This window comes from Rhamphochromis longiceps, linkage group LG3 (assembly GCF_057381845.1).
Source record: "Rhamphochromis longiceps isolate RC_006_pf linkage group LG3, R_longiceps_female_GT1.1, whole genome shotgun sequence".
Taxonomy (NCBI): domain Eukaryota; kingdom Metazoa; phylum Chordata; class Actinopteri; order Cichliformes; family Cichlidae; genus Rhamphochromis; species Rhamphochromis longiceps.
Window position 1 is genome coordinate 49518243 of NC_140559.1, and position 18129 is coordinate 49536371.

The 18129-nt window shown below is 40.7% G+C and overlaps 1 protein-coding gene across 6 annotated transcripts in view; it reads left to right on the forward strand.

The window, feature by feature from the left end:
- The first annotated feature begins 4155 nt into the window (after window positions 1-4155).
- The window catches only part of mpdz (multiple PDZ domain crumbs cell polarity complex component), a 50314-nt gene continuing 36340 nt past the window's right edge, over window positions 4156-18129 (forward strand). For 3 of the 6 annotated variants that reach the window (XM_085400197.1, XM_085400194.1, XM_085400196.1), the window contains exons 1-11: window positions 4156-4299; window positions 7431-7490; window positions 10513-10679; window positions 13564-13713; window positions 14306-14445; window positions 14847-15060; window positions 15284-15406; window positions 15614-15811; window positions 16457-16559; window positions 16947-17035; window positions 17646-17880. In XM_085400197.1, the coding sequence (XP_085256323.1) occupies window positions 7475-7490; window positions 10513-10679; window positions 13564-13713; window positions 14306-14445; window positions 14847-15060; window positions 15284-15406; window positions 15614-15811; window positions 16457-16559; window positions 16947-17035; window positions 17646-17880 (1435 nt within the window). In that variant the 5' untranslated portion in view covers window positions 4156-4299; window positions 7431-7474. The remainder of the gene's footprint in view (window positions 4300-7430; window positions 7491-10512; window positions 10680-13563; window positions 13714-14305; window positions 14446-14846; window positions 15061-15283; window positions 15407-15613; window positions 15812-16456; window positions 16560-16946; window positions 17036-17645; window positions 17881-18129) is intronic. The other 3 variants (XM_085400191.1, XM_085400192.1, XM_085400193.1) reach the window with 1 other exon arrangement.

Consider the following 18129-nt stretch of genomic DNA (forward strand, 5'->3'; position numbering starts at 1 on the left):
TATCAAGACAACCTTCTAGTTTTAAAACTCTTAAATCTTCTAGTCTTTTCCTTTTGTTTTGCCATTTACTAGCACTGACCCAACACGCACTCCCACAGTGGTCAAGAAGCTGTATTATAGAGTGCTGCACAAGTACTTAGTGAATTATTCAGGCTAGACCTTTTAATATGAAAAATAAAAGTACGACTTTCAGATCTTTCCGTGAGCTTTTTTTATACCATTTGGGAAAATTTTGTTCCAAAGGCTATTTGAATGTTAATGGATTTATTGGCAATAAATCAAGACAGTCAGACAATACCAGCATTCACTCTGCCAATATGATTCAGACACTGAATTTGTGATTCCTTCAGGGTTTTTTTTTTATTACACCATATGACTTCATATAGCAAGTGTGTTTCCAACAAAACATGATATCTAGAAAGCTGTACTTTTCATGAAAATGTGTAGTTTTCGTGCAGTGTAGAGGAAGTAACTGTGATTTTTTTAAAATGTTGTTGTATTGCGGAATCACAGCGCCCTTGAATAATCACTCGTCGGATTAATCTCCACAGTCAATTGCAATCAGGCTGTGTGAACGTAAGTGGTGCAAAGTACTGTGTATTAGCTTTCCGCACACTATTCACACAACATATATGTTGGTAATAGTGTTAATCATGTTAACATGGATATTAAGTGTGCCAGTCCCTTTGTTACTGTTAGCACAGTCACATATAGTCACATAGAAAGACTTTGGTCCCAACAGAACTGGGAGTTTATTGTTATATGTGTAAGGTGCAGAGTTAGATTGTTGTACTAGAAATTACACCAACTCTAATATTGGACACATATGAGTATCAAATTTGAAATACTGACACATTTTACTTTCTTATATTCATATTTTTGAACACTTGGAAATTTAAATAATAAATTGTATAAAATGTAGAACTGAACAACTAACTTGAACTTTCCTTTGCTCAGAAAATGTGAAATAATAATAATTTCTTTCAGCAGTCTTCAGGAATAGTTCTCCAGGCTTCTTGAATGACATTCAAAGCTCTTCTTTGGCTCCCTTTTGTTCTGTTCCCTGTCAAGAGGATCCCACATGACTTTAATAACGTTGAGATCCAGGCTCTGAGGAGGCCAATCCATGACCGATAATGTTCCACTGTGTGTTTTTCTATCCAGGTATAATATTAATGCAACGGCAGTGTGTTTGGGATCATTGTCATGTTAAAAAATGAAGTCAGTCAGTCGTTTCCAGATGGTATTGCATGGTGGATCCAAATCTGACTGTACATTTCTGTGTAATTATGTTTCCAATTCATTGTTTCTGTAAATAATATTTGAATCCCTGAACATTACTGACTGAAATGCAGCTCCAACCCATCATAGTGCCTCTGTTGACAATGATTTGAACCCAAAATTTCAAATGTGGATTAATTGCTCCATGAGACTTGTTGGCACTGATTTTCAGTCCAGTTGCTGTGTAATTTGGCATATCTCAGGCTTGTCTCCCTGTTTCCCTTTCTTAAGAAAGGCTTCTTGACAGCCACTCTTCCACTGAGACTATTTCTGATGAGGCTTCAGTAACAGTAAACGGATCAACTGAAGGTCCAGTAGCATCTCTCATGTCCTGTGTCAACTCTTTGCTGTCTTTTTCCCACCTTTTTCTTAAGGACATTGCTTTCACATACTGTTCATTTGCAACAGATAACGTTTTAGGTCTGCTACTTTTTCTTCTATACTTCACTTGCCCAGTTTCTGAGGTGCTGTGCCGAAATATGCCAAGTTTTCAGCTAATATCTCTTTGAATGAGTAAAAAGCAGCCCGTGACCAAAGATAAACTTTGACAGACCTTCAGAAACCCTGGAGAACTACTGCTCAAGAGCAATAAAACCTGACTCCTTGGAAGCAAAATATAAGGACATAAGGGATGATTTGTGACTTTTGCAAAGCTTTGTACATCAAATGCTGAATTGGTCCAAAAAACAGTTAAATGCAGCTAAAATAATCCTTTTTCAGAGTATTGAGAAAAGAGATCTGAATCCATTTATGACAGATTTAACTAGGCTGTCTCAAACAATGACTAATGCTGAAGGCCTGTGACAGGCAGGTATAAAAATATAAAATGCTGAAGCTGCTTAACACTGAGCTAAGATGTTTTTTTCCACCTCTCTTCCTTTCTATCTTGTTTCAATCTCTTGTCTTTCTCAGCATTTGGCTGAGTCAGACCTCCCACATAAAAGTGGCTTATTGTCAGAGTAAGAGGGGAGTTACAGGGTGGATAAGCAGGGAGGTGGAAGTAAAGATATAAATGGTGAAGGGATTTAGTCAGTATCAGCTCCCTGAAAGCAGCTTGTATCCCTCTCCTCGTTGGTGAAATGACTTCTTACAGACTGACCCTGTTCTTTCCTGCTCTCCTCTGAGGTCTTGATCCATAAAAATAAAAGCAATTCTGGAGAGGGCAGAAATAGTATTAAGAGGCTTTCTTGACCAGCCAGTGCCTAATAGTTGCTTTTCCTTTGCAACAATGTGGAAAACAATGCAAATTACAGCACTGCTACATTTCTGTTGTGCTGCTAGATCTGAGTCACAATTAACAGATGACAAGTTCTTTTCTCGTGTCTACTAAATGTTCTGCATTTTGAGTTAAAATCACATCATCTTGTGAAGTAATAAAAGCACGGAGTATACTGTTCATTACACTTAAATGCATATTAGACAAATATCTAGCTTTTCCATGAACTTGTGTGGGTGGCAGCATGAAGTATTCATGCATAAGTGTGTGGGTGAGCTGTATGTGGTTAACAAGCTAGCAGTGCATGGGAGTCATATTTAATTAGAAGCATAAACTGCCCTGTTGATTGGACTCTCACACAAATGCTTTGGATTGACTGAAAACCGTTCCAACAATTCGCTGAATTGTTTATAATTAGTGCAGCATATAAAAAAAATGCAGAGAAAACATGAATTATTAAAACAAATACATCCCCGGGCTCCAGCCATGGTAGGCATGGGCCTCACGGTAACTTCAATATATCTAATATGAATGAGCGCAATATTACTCTTCCTTTATAGTGTATTTTATGCATTTTAGAGACTGTGTGTTTGCTCAAGGGCACTTAAACAAATACACTTCTGCACCTGTGATTCACGTTCGGGTCGCTGAGGTCAGGTGTTCCTCAAAAGTAATAATTTTAAGGGCCAAGTTTAACTGCCTCAGACAAAATCGCTGGGCTGTGTGTGTTTGTCTCCCAGACCAACTTTTTTCAGGTAATAACCTTCTGTGAAAGTTTTGCTGTGATTTATCTGTAATTTCCTGTTGTTTGCCCCATGAAAGCAGTTGGAAAGCTGTTTTCTGCTGTCTTTTCTCCACTTAAATGTCGGTTTATAGGCAGGGTAGGTTAACCCCTCATGCCCCTCTGTCTCTCTTGTTACAGCATCTATTAAGTCGGGTAGCACTTTGGCAGGAGTGGTAAAGAGGGCCAGCTCCATCCTGGCCAGCCCCTAGACTCCATAGAGGTGATGGGTGAGAGGATACTAGCCAAGATAATGTCCATTACAGACATTACCTCTCACCCTCTCCCAAATGCCACCCAGCGAAGGCTCTGATCTGGCTCACTGGACAGCTTTGGAAAATTTGAGGGAGGCCATAACTTTTTTACTTTAAAATGTATTTTGAAAAGTTTTACAGCTCTTCCTAGTGATAAAGAAATCCCTTGTTTTCATTAATAATACACCAAACTAACAAATAAGCAAATAAATAACAGAAAGATTCATGTTTTTAAAAAATCTATATAAATTTCTGGGTTTTTTCTAACAGTAATTTAAACAAGATCCTTTTCTATTAAATAACCCCCCCCCCCCCAAAAAAAGTGTTATAATCACAGTTTAATCTGAGAAATTAGATAATTTTACACATTTATTTCTTACAATTTATGCACAAATAGTTATTTCATTTACAGGAGCAGGATTTCTCTGTTCTGCAGACAAACTTAATTGTACTGTTGAAATTGCACTTCTTTTTAAGTGTGCATTTAAAGTTTATGTGAGTTTGCTTTGTTTTTGGGACTTTAGCTCTGGCCCTACACGGCAGCCAGGCCTTCTTCCATGTATGTAGGGCCTAGTTGTCAGGGCAGCCAGCAAGCGGCGCCTCAGCCCCAGCTGAACTGTCGGTGCGGCTATCGCTGGAAGTGTCCACATAGGATCGAGTTACTCTACGCCCCATCTTTAAGCCCCAGTCAGTGCGCCGTTAGCCGCAGGACAACAGAGGATAGCTCAAGATCCTGGCCGCCGGGAAAGCAGAGCGTCCACACTCATGTAAGTGACTCTCTTTAAACGGGATTCGCTTAAGGAAACGTTACTGAAGTCTTCGGTGTGTACTAACTTCAGCTTTTCTCAAGCTAGACACCCCCTTTGTTAGCTTTAATGTCGCTAATTAGAGGAAAACATTGTGAGACGTCTTCTGTAGCGGTTGGTCACATAATCACACCAGACTGCCTTTAAATAGATCCAAGAGGCTTTTTTTTTCAAGTAAAAGTGTTTATATATACTGCAAGAAGCCAGCTTGGGCGATTTTCTGTGGCCATACAGAGCCCTGATAGTGTGTAACTTCTTTCCCGTCCCCGCGTCGGGAAGCCTGTTGCTTTCTTGCTAGATGAGATGGGGAAAGAGGAGGAGGAGGAGGGGTTGAGAAAATCGGATTGTCCCGAGTGCCTTGTCGACTGTATTCAAAACACCACCGAACCTGGGCAGGATATACCAGCTTTAAACAAATACGACGTACTAAACGCTTTATTAAGCAAGAAATAACACGGGTATAGTGCTAATTTCTTTGATTTTTGGTGGGTAGGAACTCCGCGATAAAATAACTGCGTTTTCTTATTAGCTAACTATACTCGCCACAAACCTCACTAATGATTATTTTCGCAAGGAAATGCTACCCGCGGAGCTAAACGACTTTTTTGGAGGCTGATATCTAGTGTGTAATAGCGGCTAATGAGCTCCTCCGGCCTTCTGTGATTCATTACATACCACTATAGTGTGTGCATCCTTAAGCGATTCACTTAAGGAATGGTAAAGCTACTTTCAGACACTGAACCACATATGTCATTGAAAAAAACCCACATATAGTATACTACTGTTGCCACAAGTGACTGTAAGGTGCGTGTGAAGGCAGATTTATTACATAAATACACCACTACATGAGTGAAATACACGGCTAACATACTAGCTCATCACTCAGCATAAAAGGTAGGACACATGCAGTAATGAGTGAAGCAAATGCATAAACAAACCAGAGCTGTGGTGATCCTTTTGCCACAGATACTGCAGCTATTCTGAGAGTCTATACAGGGCTTTTAATTGTCTGAGCAATCTCCTTTAATCGTGTAACGTCTCCCTGAGTCATATTATGCTTGCTTACAAAGCCACTCTCTGCAGCCAAGTGCCATGTTCCCTGCATGGGCTCTGTTAGCAAGCACCCCTTAAAAGAATTAGGTAAATATAAACAACATGATCACCTTCATCATGCATTACTGTTAGCTTTTAAAGCTTTAAAGGTACTGAGAGTCTTTATGAGCTTATTGGCACTGTCTTTTTTTTTTTTTTTTACACAGTAGAGGAGTCACTGCTCCTTCTCTTGCCTTTCTGATCTGATTGCATGCACTTTGAAGGTAACAGTTTTTTTTCCAAGGCAGCATTTGGAGTCAGTTTCACAAAGATATATTTTTTTTGACAGATTCGATAGAACAAATAGCCAGACTTCACATAGATGTTTGAATCCACCCATTGTGCAAAATGAGACTTTGATTTCAAGCACAATGGTACAATGAAATATTGGTAAATTAAGACTTTTTCCAGGTAAAATAGTCAGAAAATATGTGTCTGAAAGGAACAGTGAGCAGGATGACACCAGTCAATAGCAAGGGTGATTTACTGAAGCAGCTTTTAGGGAATTTAAAATAATAACTATAAATTCCTGAGCTGATTACTTCATAATCAGGTATCCCTTTAGGTATTTTTTTGTGCAGAATATAAGCGCTTTTTTCCTCTTTTGCTGTGTGTTACCATAGACATTATAAAAGCCAGTGGTAACCATCATAATGTTGTTGTTCAATGATAATGAAAAGGCAAATGACAATTAAACACACCAGCACTGTCACTAAAACCTGACATTAATGTTGCCATAAGACCAGCTCACTGTGCTATAATATCAATCTACGATTGATTGGGGTCAGTTTGACAATTACATGTAATCTGTCTGCATAACTATTACATTTACACTCAGCAGCCTTCCGGCTCTACGGGAATATAACCAGAATACAAACAACTGGCAGCCAGTGGAGTTGAGTCCTCTCGCGTTGTGCTCATTGACAAAGACTCAATCTATCTGTAAATTAGACAGCAATTATTTGCAAACCTTTGACAATCTCCCTGAGAGCGATTGCAGTCATTCCAAGTCAGTCTGCAACTATTTGCAGAAAGGTTACCTCGTATCAGGTGACCTGTGCTATCACCTTACCTTACCCTCAAGCTCTGGACAATCACAAGTTTGGTCAAGCCAGTGTAAAGTAAGTTTGCACACTTACCATTATCTCAGATTGGTGTTGCACGAGATGATCCATCTTGTTTGTAGTAATACCCAACGAATTTTAATTTAGCTAATAAAAATGTATTTTTTGGTGTCGCAGAACTAATACAATATCACCACCTAAATTAGTGCGATACTGTGCTCTATCTGCTCGCCCACCCCCCACTCCTAATATTGACCAACAGTTTAAACACTCATTTATGAGCTAAGTAACACTGTAAATAAAAAGTCAGTGTAAACTTGTAATTTATAAGGAAAAAAATGAACAACAATTAAATACGAAAATTGTCATGTTAGCAGGGTGTTGTGTTAGTTTTAAAGCAGCTTATAAGATTGTTGTATGAGAGGATAATTAATTATCATTGTTGTATGAAGTGAGGTGATATTTATCTGATAAAAGCAAAATGGATACTCAAGCTTCATCTAATACCGGCTGTATGAAATTTCAGTAATGTAAATTACTTGGTATTTATTCATCAATAAGAGCATTAGTGGAATACAAGGGAACTAAGAAGCTTGAGTAGAAGCGCTTTTCTGGCAGCCGGTTTGTCGAGAGACTCGACAAACTGGGATAGTTATTCAGCACAATGGTGCTCTGATGCACACAGTGAAGCATTCTTCAGAGATAAATATGGACCTAACAGAAATGAAATAAATCTAGTTTCTTTTTAATGTTAATCTTTTGAACAGAAAATGTGTAAGTTGGGAGGAGAACCCAGGAAGAGCATTAGCCATTTTTCTTGCTCTGAGAGCTTTGTGGAAGTTAAAAATAAAAGGAAACAGCGTGAATTAGTGGTCTAATATTTAGTTCTCTGATTGCTCACAAAAAGACATTAAATACTGAATTTGTCATTTTCAGGCCTTGATGAAGGGAACACTACACATTCATCCGACGCTCTAAAAATGATAGAAACAATGGGTAAGTGTTTGGTTTTTTAATTGTTTTATGCCAGGCATCTATAAAATATTCATGATTTCATCCATGATTGAACCAGCTTTAGGGTTGAATGTGGTCATGATAGCAGACTGCTGAATCCAGTACCAGTACTCGGTTTAATTAAGATTCAACACTGCCATAATCAAAAAAAAAGAAAATCTTCTTTTAAAAATGAGCAGTTTTTGCACGGGGGTTTGGGTGTCCGTCTCTGCTGGCTGTGCTTTGCACATTTGGCTTAAGCTGAGAGTTTTCTCAACCAGCGTAAGAGGCCCTGGATTCAGTTCAATGTCCGTGGGCTGCCAATGTTGCCATATCTGATAATGTTGCCATAAATTTGATTGTTTGTTTGTGCCCATAGAGATTTATTTGCCCAACTGTCAAGCATGACGCCAAATTGGTGCTGCCAGCTTCTTTCTTTAAAACAGCAATCTGTGGTCACTCTCAGGACGCGAATGTTGACTGTGTGTTTGTCAGCTGCAAATGATGAACTGTGATGAATACGTGTGCTCCAGGCACTGCTCTGCTGGAAAAACTGATAACACTAATTCTAAATTAGCCTAAGCATCGTTTCTGCGTTATTATTAAAAAACAAAATCAGAGTTTTCATATAGCTCCAGATCTTTAATAAGTCCATTTTGGCTGAAAATACAGATTTATTGGTTGGGTTTCACAAAAAAAGAAGCTTGTTTTAACGTATTTCAACTCTTTATCACTCTACAGTTAAACATTTAGTCAGCTCATTATTCCTGCCATTGGTAAATATCATCTTCTTTCCCAGTAGGTCTATGGCAATTAGCACATTTGGCTGATGTATCTGTGACTCCTTAGGCTTTGCTCAAGGACCACCTTTTCTTCTGCAAACTCACACATAGTTAGGTCCTTAGGTTTCTGGACAGTGACGCATTATTTGTGATTTTGCCTCTGTACACAGTCACAGTGGATTTCTAATTAAATTAGTCAAGATGTGACTGAAGTGCAGACTTTTAACTTTAATTCAAGGGGTTTTGCAACAGTTTTGCATTAACTGTTTAGGAATTACCGTCATTTTTATACATAGCACCCCATTTTCAGACGTTCAAATGTAGTTGGACATTTGACTGACAAGTAGTTTCATTGGCAGGTGAGGTCGATTCCCTCATTACTCATTTATGAGGGAAGTAATGAGTCCAAATGTTGAACTTTATGCCAGCATTAGCAGTTCAATAGAACTCTCAATCTGAGGTTTTAAAGAGACAATGATGCAAATGAGGGACGCTATCATTAAGCTGAAAAACCCAAATAAACCTGTCAGAGAGTTCGTCAGTCTGGTGCATTCAACATCGAAAGAAAACTAAAATGGGTAGTTACAGAATTACTTCAACGACTAATCAAAACAACTTTGCAACAACATATAACCAAGTCAAGACTACACTCCAGGATGTAGGCATATCATACAATCAAGAGACGCCTTCATGCAACAAGGTACAAACTCCTGGTTACCCCCAACACCAGGAAGGACAGATTAGACTTTGACTAGACCAGAAATAATCGAAAAGAGCCGGCACAGTTTTGAAAAAAGTCTTTTGAGAGATGAAACCAAGGTTAACTTAGACCAGAATTATGGGAAGAGAGAAGCATGAGAGAAGGCAAGGAACAGTTCACGATCCAAAGCATACGTGAAGCCAATGTTATTCTATGGGTATGTAAGGCTACAGGTAGACCTAGGTCACACGTGTTTATTGTTGATGTGGATGCTGGTAAAAGCAGCAGGATACATTCTGAAGTATAAAGAGCTATACACTTCTCAGATTCAGCCAAATGCAAAACTGGTTGGATGGTGTTTCAGAGTGTAAATGGAAAATGACCCAAAGAATACTACAGAATCAATTCAATGAACATGTAAGGGACCTAGTGTTCAACAGAGCATGCTTTTCAGTTACTAAAGACAAAACTAATTGCAGCAAAGGGCTTCAAACAAGCAGCACATGAAGGTGACTGCAGTAAACACCTAGCAGCATCTACACGGGCGAAAAACAGCATTAACTTATGCTAATGGGTTCTTACAGTCCTTATATTAAAAATTATGTTAGCTTGACTGCAATTCGTAAACAGTTAATGCAATACTTTTGTGGAAAAGTGTCTTTGTTCAGACACTTATGGACCTAACTGTCCATGCCACATTGATTTAGTATTCCTAATTATCCACATGGAGGGAAGGACAGTGGAAATTTTACATTTGTCTGGACTGAGCCAGTGGTGAGCAGAAAAAAATCTTACAGGGCTCAAGTGTTATTGGCCTATTTACAACTTTTTGTTCAAACAGCAAAGCTTTTCAGTGCAAAAAGTGTTTTGGACCTCGTGCACGGCCTATTAGGTGTTAGTCACAGTTGGTGAGCTTCTGAAATTGCTTCATTTTTGCTCAGATGACGTCTGGCTGGCCCATCCTTACTAACAAGCCACTCTGGAGTTACTCGGTTGTAGGGCTTATAGAGGATCCAGCAAACAAAGCGTGGAGGTCCCAGTCCTTTTATCTTTTCCTCCTGGTAACCATTCATTCTACGCTCCTGTGTAACCCACCATTTGACCCTAAAGTCAAGAAAAGGAAACATTGCTATTCCAAAAACAAGCAGTGCATTGAAAATTGAGTTTTTTTCTTCTGTGCAAAAGCTTGTGGCTACATGATTTTGATATAGGCCTGTTGAGAGTCAACCGGCCTTAACTAAGCCTAGCCTATACATTTACAAGTCATTGAGTTATTGTTAAACATAAATATGTTAAAGTCATGTTTCAAATGGTTGTGGAGGCTTTTTTTTAAAAGAATCCTCTTAATAATTAAATCAGGATGCCTAAATGAATAAATGAGGTAATATCCAAACACTCTTCCCACCCTCGCTATCTTCACCCATGAACTGATGAAGTCTTTGTCCTCGCCACCTCTCTCCACCTCTGTCACTCCCACACCTCCGGCTGCCTGCATCGTCGCCTTCACTCTGGCGCTGTCACTGAAACATGCGACGGTTTGCAGACACGCAGCGTGCCTTGCAGGCGGTGGAGCGACTCCAGGCCAAACTCAAGGAGCGGGGAGAAGTGCCCACTGAGGAGAAGCTCAGCCTGCTCAAGTCAGTGCTCCAGAGCCCCCTCTTCCATCAGATCCTGGCCTTGCAGAAGTCTGTCCAGCATCTCAGAGATCAGGTAAACCCCAAACCTTTTTGCTTAAAAGTTTTATATTTTCTCCAATTTGGCTCACATTTCTTATGCCATGTTTTTCTTAGACTGTGTGTCTTAAGGATAGAGATTATATGATGTCACAGATGGTTAAAAACACTTTCTACTTACTTTAAATGTAATATTTATACATTAATATAACTTATCAATAGTTGTCTCAAAATGGCTTCACACTGGCGACAGTTGTGGCAGGACTCATTTTGGATACTGCCGTTAGTTACATGTCGTACACTGTGTGCACTAAATGCCTTCTTGAGTGTTGAAGTTGTGTATGCAGTGGAAGTGATGCTGGAGTTATTGGGCTGACTGGTGCGTTTTGAGAATATTTGGCTTCTGACCACTGAAATTATGCTAGATTCTAATATTTAACACACATAAACTCCAGACAGCAACCATTTAAGGGATGGTCAGTGCCTTAAACACGTATTTATTGTAATTCTATGTTGAGTGTTTTCCGTCATCACGTCTCATCCTCCTCTGCCTCACTGTTTGGCGCACTTCCTATTTTATTTTGAAGGTTAGCTCCTCATGCGGCCTCCTGTGCTTTTACTTCCCTCCTTTGTTCTTTTCCCAATCTCATTAGCGTTTGATTGACTTCACCTTTTGCACCTTGACCAGCCTGCTGTTGTGGCTAAAGTGTCTGTTCTTACAGGTCAGCTATTGTCTATTTCTACATGTCTGTGGGACAATCTGAATTCGTTCACTCTGACCGGCCTGTAACAGTATTCAGTGAACCTGCAGTGGGATTTTGTCAGTAGTTTTTTCAGCATCATGACAAAAAAAAAAAAGGAATTTCTAAGATAAAACTGGAACTCCTGCTTTAGCTCTACCTCAGCTAGGCTGGAATGTTTCTGATATCCTTATTCAGGTTTTTATCTCTCCCTGCTTCCTTGGTGACCTCACTGATTCTACTTCTGGCTTATGTCAAGACATCCTCCCCTCACCCTTTCAATCCCCATTCCCAGTAGTGTTTGCCGCTATGGCCAAATTGCTGTCAGGGTCCACACAAGCCAGATATAATATGGGTACATGAGCAGAGATACTTTTTTCTGGCTGATTCTCCCCATTGAGAATTAAACATCTGAGTGGAAGGAAAGCGCTCTCAAGTCACAGAGGAAAGGGGCCAGGGTAAGCGTTTCAGAGAAAGAGACGAAAGTATGCGAGCTATGCACTGGGAGGAAGGGATGTTCGCTTTTTTACCTCTTGTGGAATTTAGATTTAAAAAGCCCCGTGGCATTTTTGTGCGCCAGCGATTTGACTTATTTCAAGAATAGGTACCTTCTTTTGTGTGTGTGTGTGTGTGTGTGTGTGCAGATTCCTCTGTTTTATAATAGAAAACTTAAGAAGCAGCCATTCAACTTAAAGTTCGTTCAAACCAAAGGATGGACCTTTTCTGTGTTATAACAATAGTAATATTTTTGAGAAATGAATAGATAAAAAAGCAACAACTATAAGTGTGTTATGTTTCTTTGGGGCTTTCAGACCCAAGTTGTGTTTGTGTGGCCGTGTAAATCAGAACCAATTTGGGGAGATGGTTTGTTTTTGTGTTTTGAGGCTGACACGCAAACACACACACACAGTCACTGCCCATCTTCTGGCTCTGCTAGTTAGGCCTTGCTTAGCCCACGTCGCTATGGCGACAAGGCCCTACTCTCCAATGAGAAAGAGGCCGCTGCCACTGTGTGAAGTGGGGCAGAAACAATTTCTTAAATGTTCAAGAACCAAACTGGAACTTTAATCCTCTTAGCTGGGCCCCAGCTAACAAAGCTCATGCATGAGCACGGCAACTTAGCAGCATGCTACGCTAACTTAGCCGGGCCCACGGGGTTTTGTTTGCTGTGTGCGGCACTAATGCATCCTGTCCAATGGAGTTTTGTTTCTGAGTGCTAATCTGGGACTGTATTTAAAGGAAGCGTGATGTACAGTACATGTTCTCGAAGCTCTGAAAGTCGCACAGTCCAACTTCCTAATGCAAATTTCACAAGTTCACAAGGACAGCTTTAGCCTGGCAGCGCCATATGCCAAATGGAGTGTTTATAGAATTATTGCCGTGCATTACGTCCGTCCTTTTGAATCCAATTCGGAAAGTCATAAGCATTACACCCTTTGGCTAATGAAATCGGGAAAACACTTCTTTTATGTAGTTGTCGCCTTCATGTAATTCATCTGTCACACAAGTAAAGTCATTGCAGTAATTAAGAGCCGAGCATATTAAAGCATCCAGATGGCCAGCGATGCTTCTCCCTGGCCCCGATAAAAATATTGTATTTGGAGCCTCATCACTGTTGGAACATCAGCTAAGAGCTATTATCTCCTGAAGGATTAGAGTGCCATAGATGCAGCTAATCATGGAGGGATAACAAACTGTCTGCCATCTCGGTGGTTTTTTTAGACACTCAGATCCAGAGTTTTGGTGTCTAAAATTTAATTTGCAAGATCTTTATGTTCAGAGTACAAATGAGGCATAATGGGCCTTTTTTTGTTTTGTCCCTTAAAACTTTTAATTGTCTTTGGTTGGATTAAAGCCAGCAACTGCTGCTGTGTACAGGATCGCTTTGGAGATTTTCTGAGCTGTTATGCCCCATTCAAACTGAAAGCCCAGCAGTTTTGGATTTGATTCAATAGCATTCATGTGTTTGAATGTGGACCTATTATGCTTTTCTTTATGTTTTGTCTATATACTACAGCACTGTATGCCAGCCAATCAGGAGAAAGATGGGTAAACTTTTATATATGTAGTGTTTCATGTTCACTTTAAAGGAATGTAGAAGGAAGATCCAAAATCCAGGAGTAAACATAGAAGTGTCAGGGAGGTATCTGTAGTTTTCACATTTCTGTTTTATCATTTCAGGGGAGTGTCCCTTTATCACGAGGGAGTGATCTCACAGCAGCCAAGCCCAATGGCAGCCATGTTTCCTGCTCAGACACCCCAGCTCCCACGCACGCCAATGGGAAGACGTCATCCGAAGAATTTGAACATATTATCCACTCCATGGCGCAGGTACAAACAGCTAGAAGGGAGGCAGTTATTGTAATGCGTGCTAACATTTTGTTAATTTATTGTCGGTTTAAGCTAGATGGCATATATTGACAAAGCGTGTGGAATCTGCATGTCGTCCCCGTGTCTGTGTGGGTACTCAGGCTCTCTCCCACAGTCCAAAGTGTCTCTCTGTGTGACTGCCCAGGGTGTACCTTGTGTTTCGCCCTACGACAGCTGGGATAGGCTTATGAATAGAATAGAACTGGATATGCAGAAGAAAAGGGATGCGCATAAGCTAAAATAATGCTATTGTGGCAAGTCTATTTTGAAACCCCAGTAGACTTTTTTTGTCAATCTTTTAACATTTTACTGATTTTTTACACAAAAATAGGCAAGATTACTTTTTAATAAGTCCTATAACTCAAACCAAACATTCAAAGAGAGTCAAAAAAAGAAGAAAACTCCACACAGTGCTCCTCTCTCGAGGCACTTCAAATAGACTTCTAAAGGCTGCCTGTAGCTTTGATGCTTTAGTGAATCAGCACAAGGCCAATGTATATATATATATATATATATATATATGTAATACAAGGTTTGTGTGTGTATTACGCAGGGACGTTATGTGACGCATGTGGATCTGCAGAAGCCAGTGTCCGGAGGTCTTGGCTTCAGCGTGGTGGGCCTAAAGAGCGAGAACCGCGGAGAGCTCGGCATCTTCATCCAGGAAATTCAACCAGGAAGTGTCGCTCACTGGTATGCAGGAAAAACATGCTGCTATGCAGTCTTCCAGACATTCTTTCAGCATCTGGTTAATTGTTGATTTCTAATTTGAAATTTCTAGGACTTTGTTTCAGACAGTCAGGTGGGTGCGTTTACAGATTGTCTTGGGAGATTAGAGATACTTTTATACTTGCCAGGAAATACCAGAGTAAAGCTGTTGTGAGCTGTTGCAACACATGTTGCGTCACACCAATCCTAAAAGAGTGGAAGCTGCATTTTTCATGTTTCAGATATAAACACCCTTAAATGTATTCACCCAAAGACAAATTCAAAGTTACAGGTACAAAGATTAAAGCTATAATGTGGTATCTGGTGACTATAAGGGTTCTCATTCTGTGTCCTTGCCTCTGCTGCATGCTTCTTCCCCGTTACAGCGATGGGAAACTCAAAGAAGCCGACCAGATATTGGCCATTAATGGCCAGCCTCTGGACAAGACAGTGACCCACCAGCAGGCTATAGGCATCCTGCAGAGTGCTTCAGACAGGGTGCAGCTCACAGTGGCCAGAGGGCCAATACCTCAGCTGGCCAGTCCTGCAGTGTCCCGCACGCCCTCTGCTGCCAGCACATTATCAGCCAACTCCAGCGCGGTAATGAGTACACTGACACACCAGTGGGGCCTCTGCAAGGAGCGTGTTGTGATCTGACACAGTTTCCATGTGGGGACTTAAGAAACTACATGCACTTTGCTCTTTGCTCTGCAATCCCCATCCAGCACCACGACACAGAAAACAAACATACCTGTTAAGTGATGTACATTTTTCCTAATAAGACACTGGGTAACATTGTGTTTCACTTCTGTTACTGTCTCAGTGGCAACATGTGGAGACGATTGAGCTTGTCAACGATGGCACCGGTCTTGGCTTTGGTATTGTTGGAGGAAAAACCACCGGGGTTATAGTCAAAACTATACTTCCTGGAGGCATTGCTGATCAGGTGACTCTTTAGCTGTGTCTGTCACTTCTTTAGGACATGTCTTTTTTCATCGCTCACAGCCAATGACACTTTCAGTGTTCTAGACAGATGACTCCTGTCAGTTATGTGTAATGAGTAATTGCAGGAAAGCACAGAATTACCTGTCACTTAGGAGTGACAATGCCATAATGAGCGCAGAGTTAATATAGAAATCATTTCTTGCCACAGGATGGCCGCCTGCACAGCGGGGACCACATCCTGAGAATCGGAGACACCGACCTGCTCGGCATGGGCAGCGACCAGGTGGCCCAGGTCCTGAGGCAGTGCGGGAACAGGGTGAAGCTGGTTGTTACCAGAGGTCCTTTGGAAGAGACTCCCTCTGCTTCTGTCATGCCTGTGGTGCTCCCCACTGTCAGCGAACAGCAGGTAAGGGCATCTGTTCCTCTGTAAACCCAAATACCTCTTTTTAATTTTTTTTTACATCACAGAGACGCGTGTCTCATTCAAATTGATTTTATGACTCGCACTATCCTCGCAATAAAGCGTTTTCTGGAGAACCCGTCATCCTGATGGTAATTGCCTGCCATGCAAGACACACCATACACAGTTATATATATAAAAAACTTCACACATAAACTTCAGGTCCTTCATATCCAGTTTTATCTTTTCTTCCTGCTTGACAAGCCAGTACAAATGCAATTAAAGAAAATTGCAGGTTGCATCACCTGTGACTCACACTTTGCTTTACGTTCCCAGAAAAAGAAGGAAAAAAAAAAGCTCAGAGCCTCCTACAAACAGCAATTTCATGGCCATTTTCAGCACTCGCTTCTATTTTGACTTGATTGAATTATTAGTGACTCACAATGTGAATGACAAACATCATATCCCTGTGATCACACACAGTAACTGTGAGTCTTATTTTTGGCTGACAGGTACTGAGCGCTCATTAATCAAAGTTAAACAATGTATTTTGATGTGCCGCAATTTTTCTTTCTTCTGTTCCAAAGTAAAACATCGCTTTCATTTGGTTTCTGCTGTGATGCTGACTCATTTCTCTGCGTCTACACGCAGGGCTACGAGGAAGAGGATGCTGAGGCATTTGATGTGAGCCTTACTAAGAACACCCAAGGACTCGGGATCACTATTGCTGGTTATGTTGGAGATAAGAATTCAGGTGAAAAACTGATTTTTTTTAAAAATAATATGGAGATTTTATATTTCTATTATATATGCCAGTTTTTAAATTGTGTTGATAGGCCACGTAAAACCAGAGTAGAAACCAGGTAGAAACAGGAGCAGTGATACGCCTGCTGCTGTCAGGCCTGCAGGTATCAGGCTGTGACGTTCTCCTTTATAGTGGAGTGGTACAAATAATTTGTGTGGCATCTTATTGAATGCCGAACACCTGATCGTTCTGTAAATAGTTTGAAATTTCTGATTATATTCAGGGATCTGTAATTTGTAAAGTTAGTAAAAAGTGCCCTCCGTTTATTGAAACACAAATTGAAACACATTTAATGTCTTCACCCATTTATGTGTCTCAACTGTTCTGATTCCTCAGAGCCCTCTGGTATCTTTGTTAAGAGCATAACAAAAGACAGCACTGTAGACCAAGATGGCCGTATTCACATTGGAGACCAGATTATAGCAGTAAGTACACTAATTATGCTCTTTTGGTTACGGCTGGCTTCTGTTTTCAGCAGAACGAGATCAAACATGCAGCAAATGTTTCATATTATCATTGATTGTGATCAAATTTACACATTTAGGCAATGGAGGGAAATTATGAGATGCATGAATTTGAATAATTCCCAATTATGCTTTTTATTTGTTCTTCTTGCGACTCTGAATATAAAAGAGTTTTGAAACAGGACACCGAGCAGTTAAGTCTGTAATTTCATTACTGTAGGTCATTAACAGTGAAGCCATGAGTGGATGTTTTTACATGTTTTCTTGAAGAAGTTCTGACTTACTTGTGTGCTGGTGTGTGAGGATGGACTTGCTTTGGGAGTTCACCTAAACGCTCATGATTGTGAGGGATTTAAAACTATCTACTTCCTACCTGCCCTGAATGACCTAAATGAATGAAGTCGTGGATTAGACGACACTCGGGTGCAGAAATCAGTCTTTAGTTAATGCCATTGCAGTTCATCTCTTTCCAGCAAGAACATAGATGGCGCTTCAGCACACTCATATTGTGCAAGCAAGCCGTTCTGCCTCTCCTTTAATCCACCGGCTCACGAGAGATCGCCCTCTGCAGGTCGACGGCGTGAACATCCAGGAATACACCAATCAACAGGCAGTTGAAGTGCTGAGACACACGGGCCAGACGGTCCACCTTAAGCTGATCCGGCGGGGCTTCAGGCCCGATGAGATCCCCCCTGTCACAGCCCCCGTTGTCACCGTCCTCCCCCCTTCCACCACCATCCCCACAACCACCACCGTCATGAAGGAGCTGGAGCTGGAGAGAAAGAAAGCTGAGGAGGCTGCTGAAGGTAGGATGGATTAAGTGAGAGAAATTTAATGAGGATAGATTAAAAAAAAAAAATCCCTTACTTCTCATCATCCTGTCAAAAAAGGTGTCATTTGATGTGTAAATTTGGCTCAGACAGGAGTTTCATGATGCAGTGAGGAGTCATTTCCATGTGACTCCAAAAGGAAATTTCAGACACTTTTATGGTGTTGTAAACAGATGCAAACAGAACTTACTCCTGCCACACACAAATGTTGTTGGCTGGAGTTAT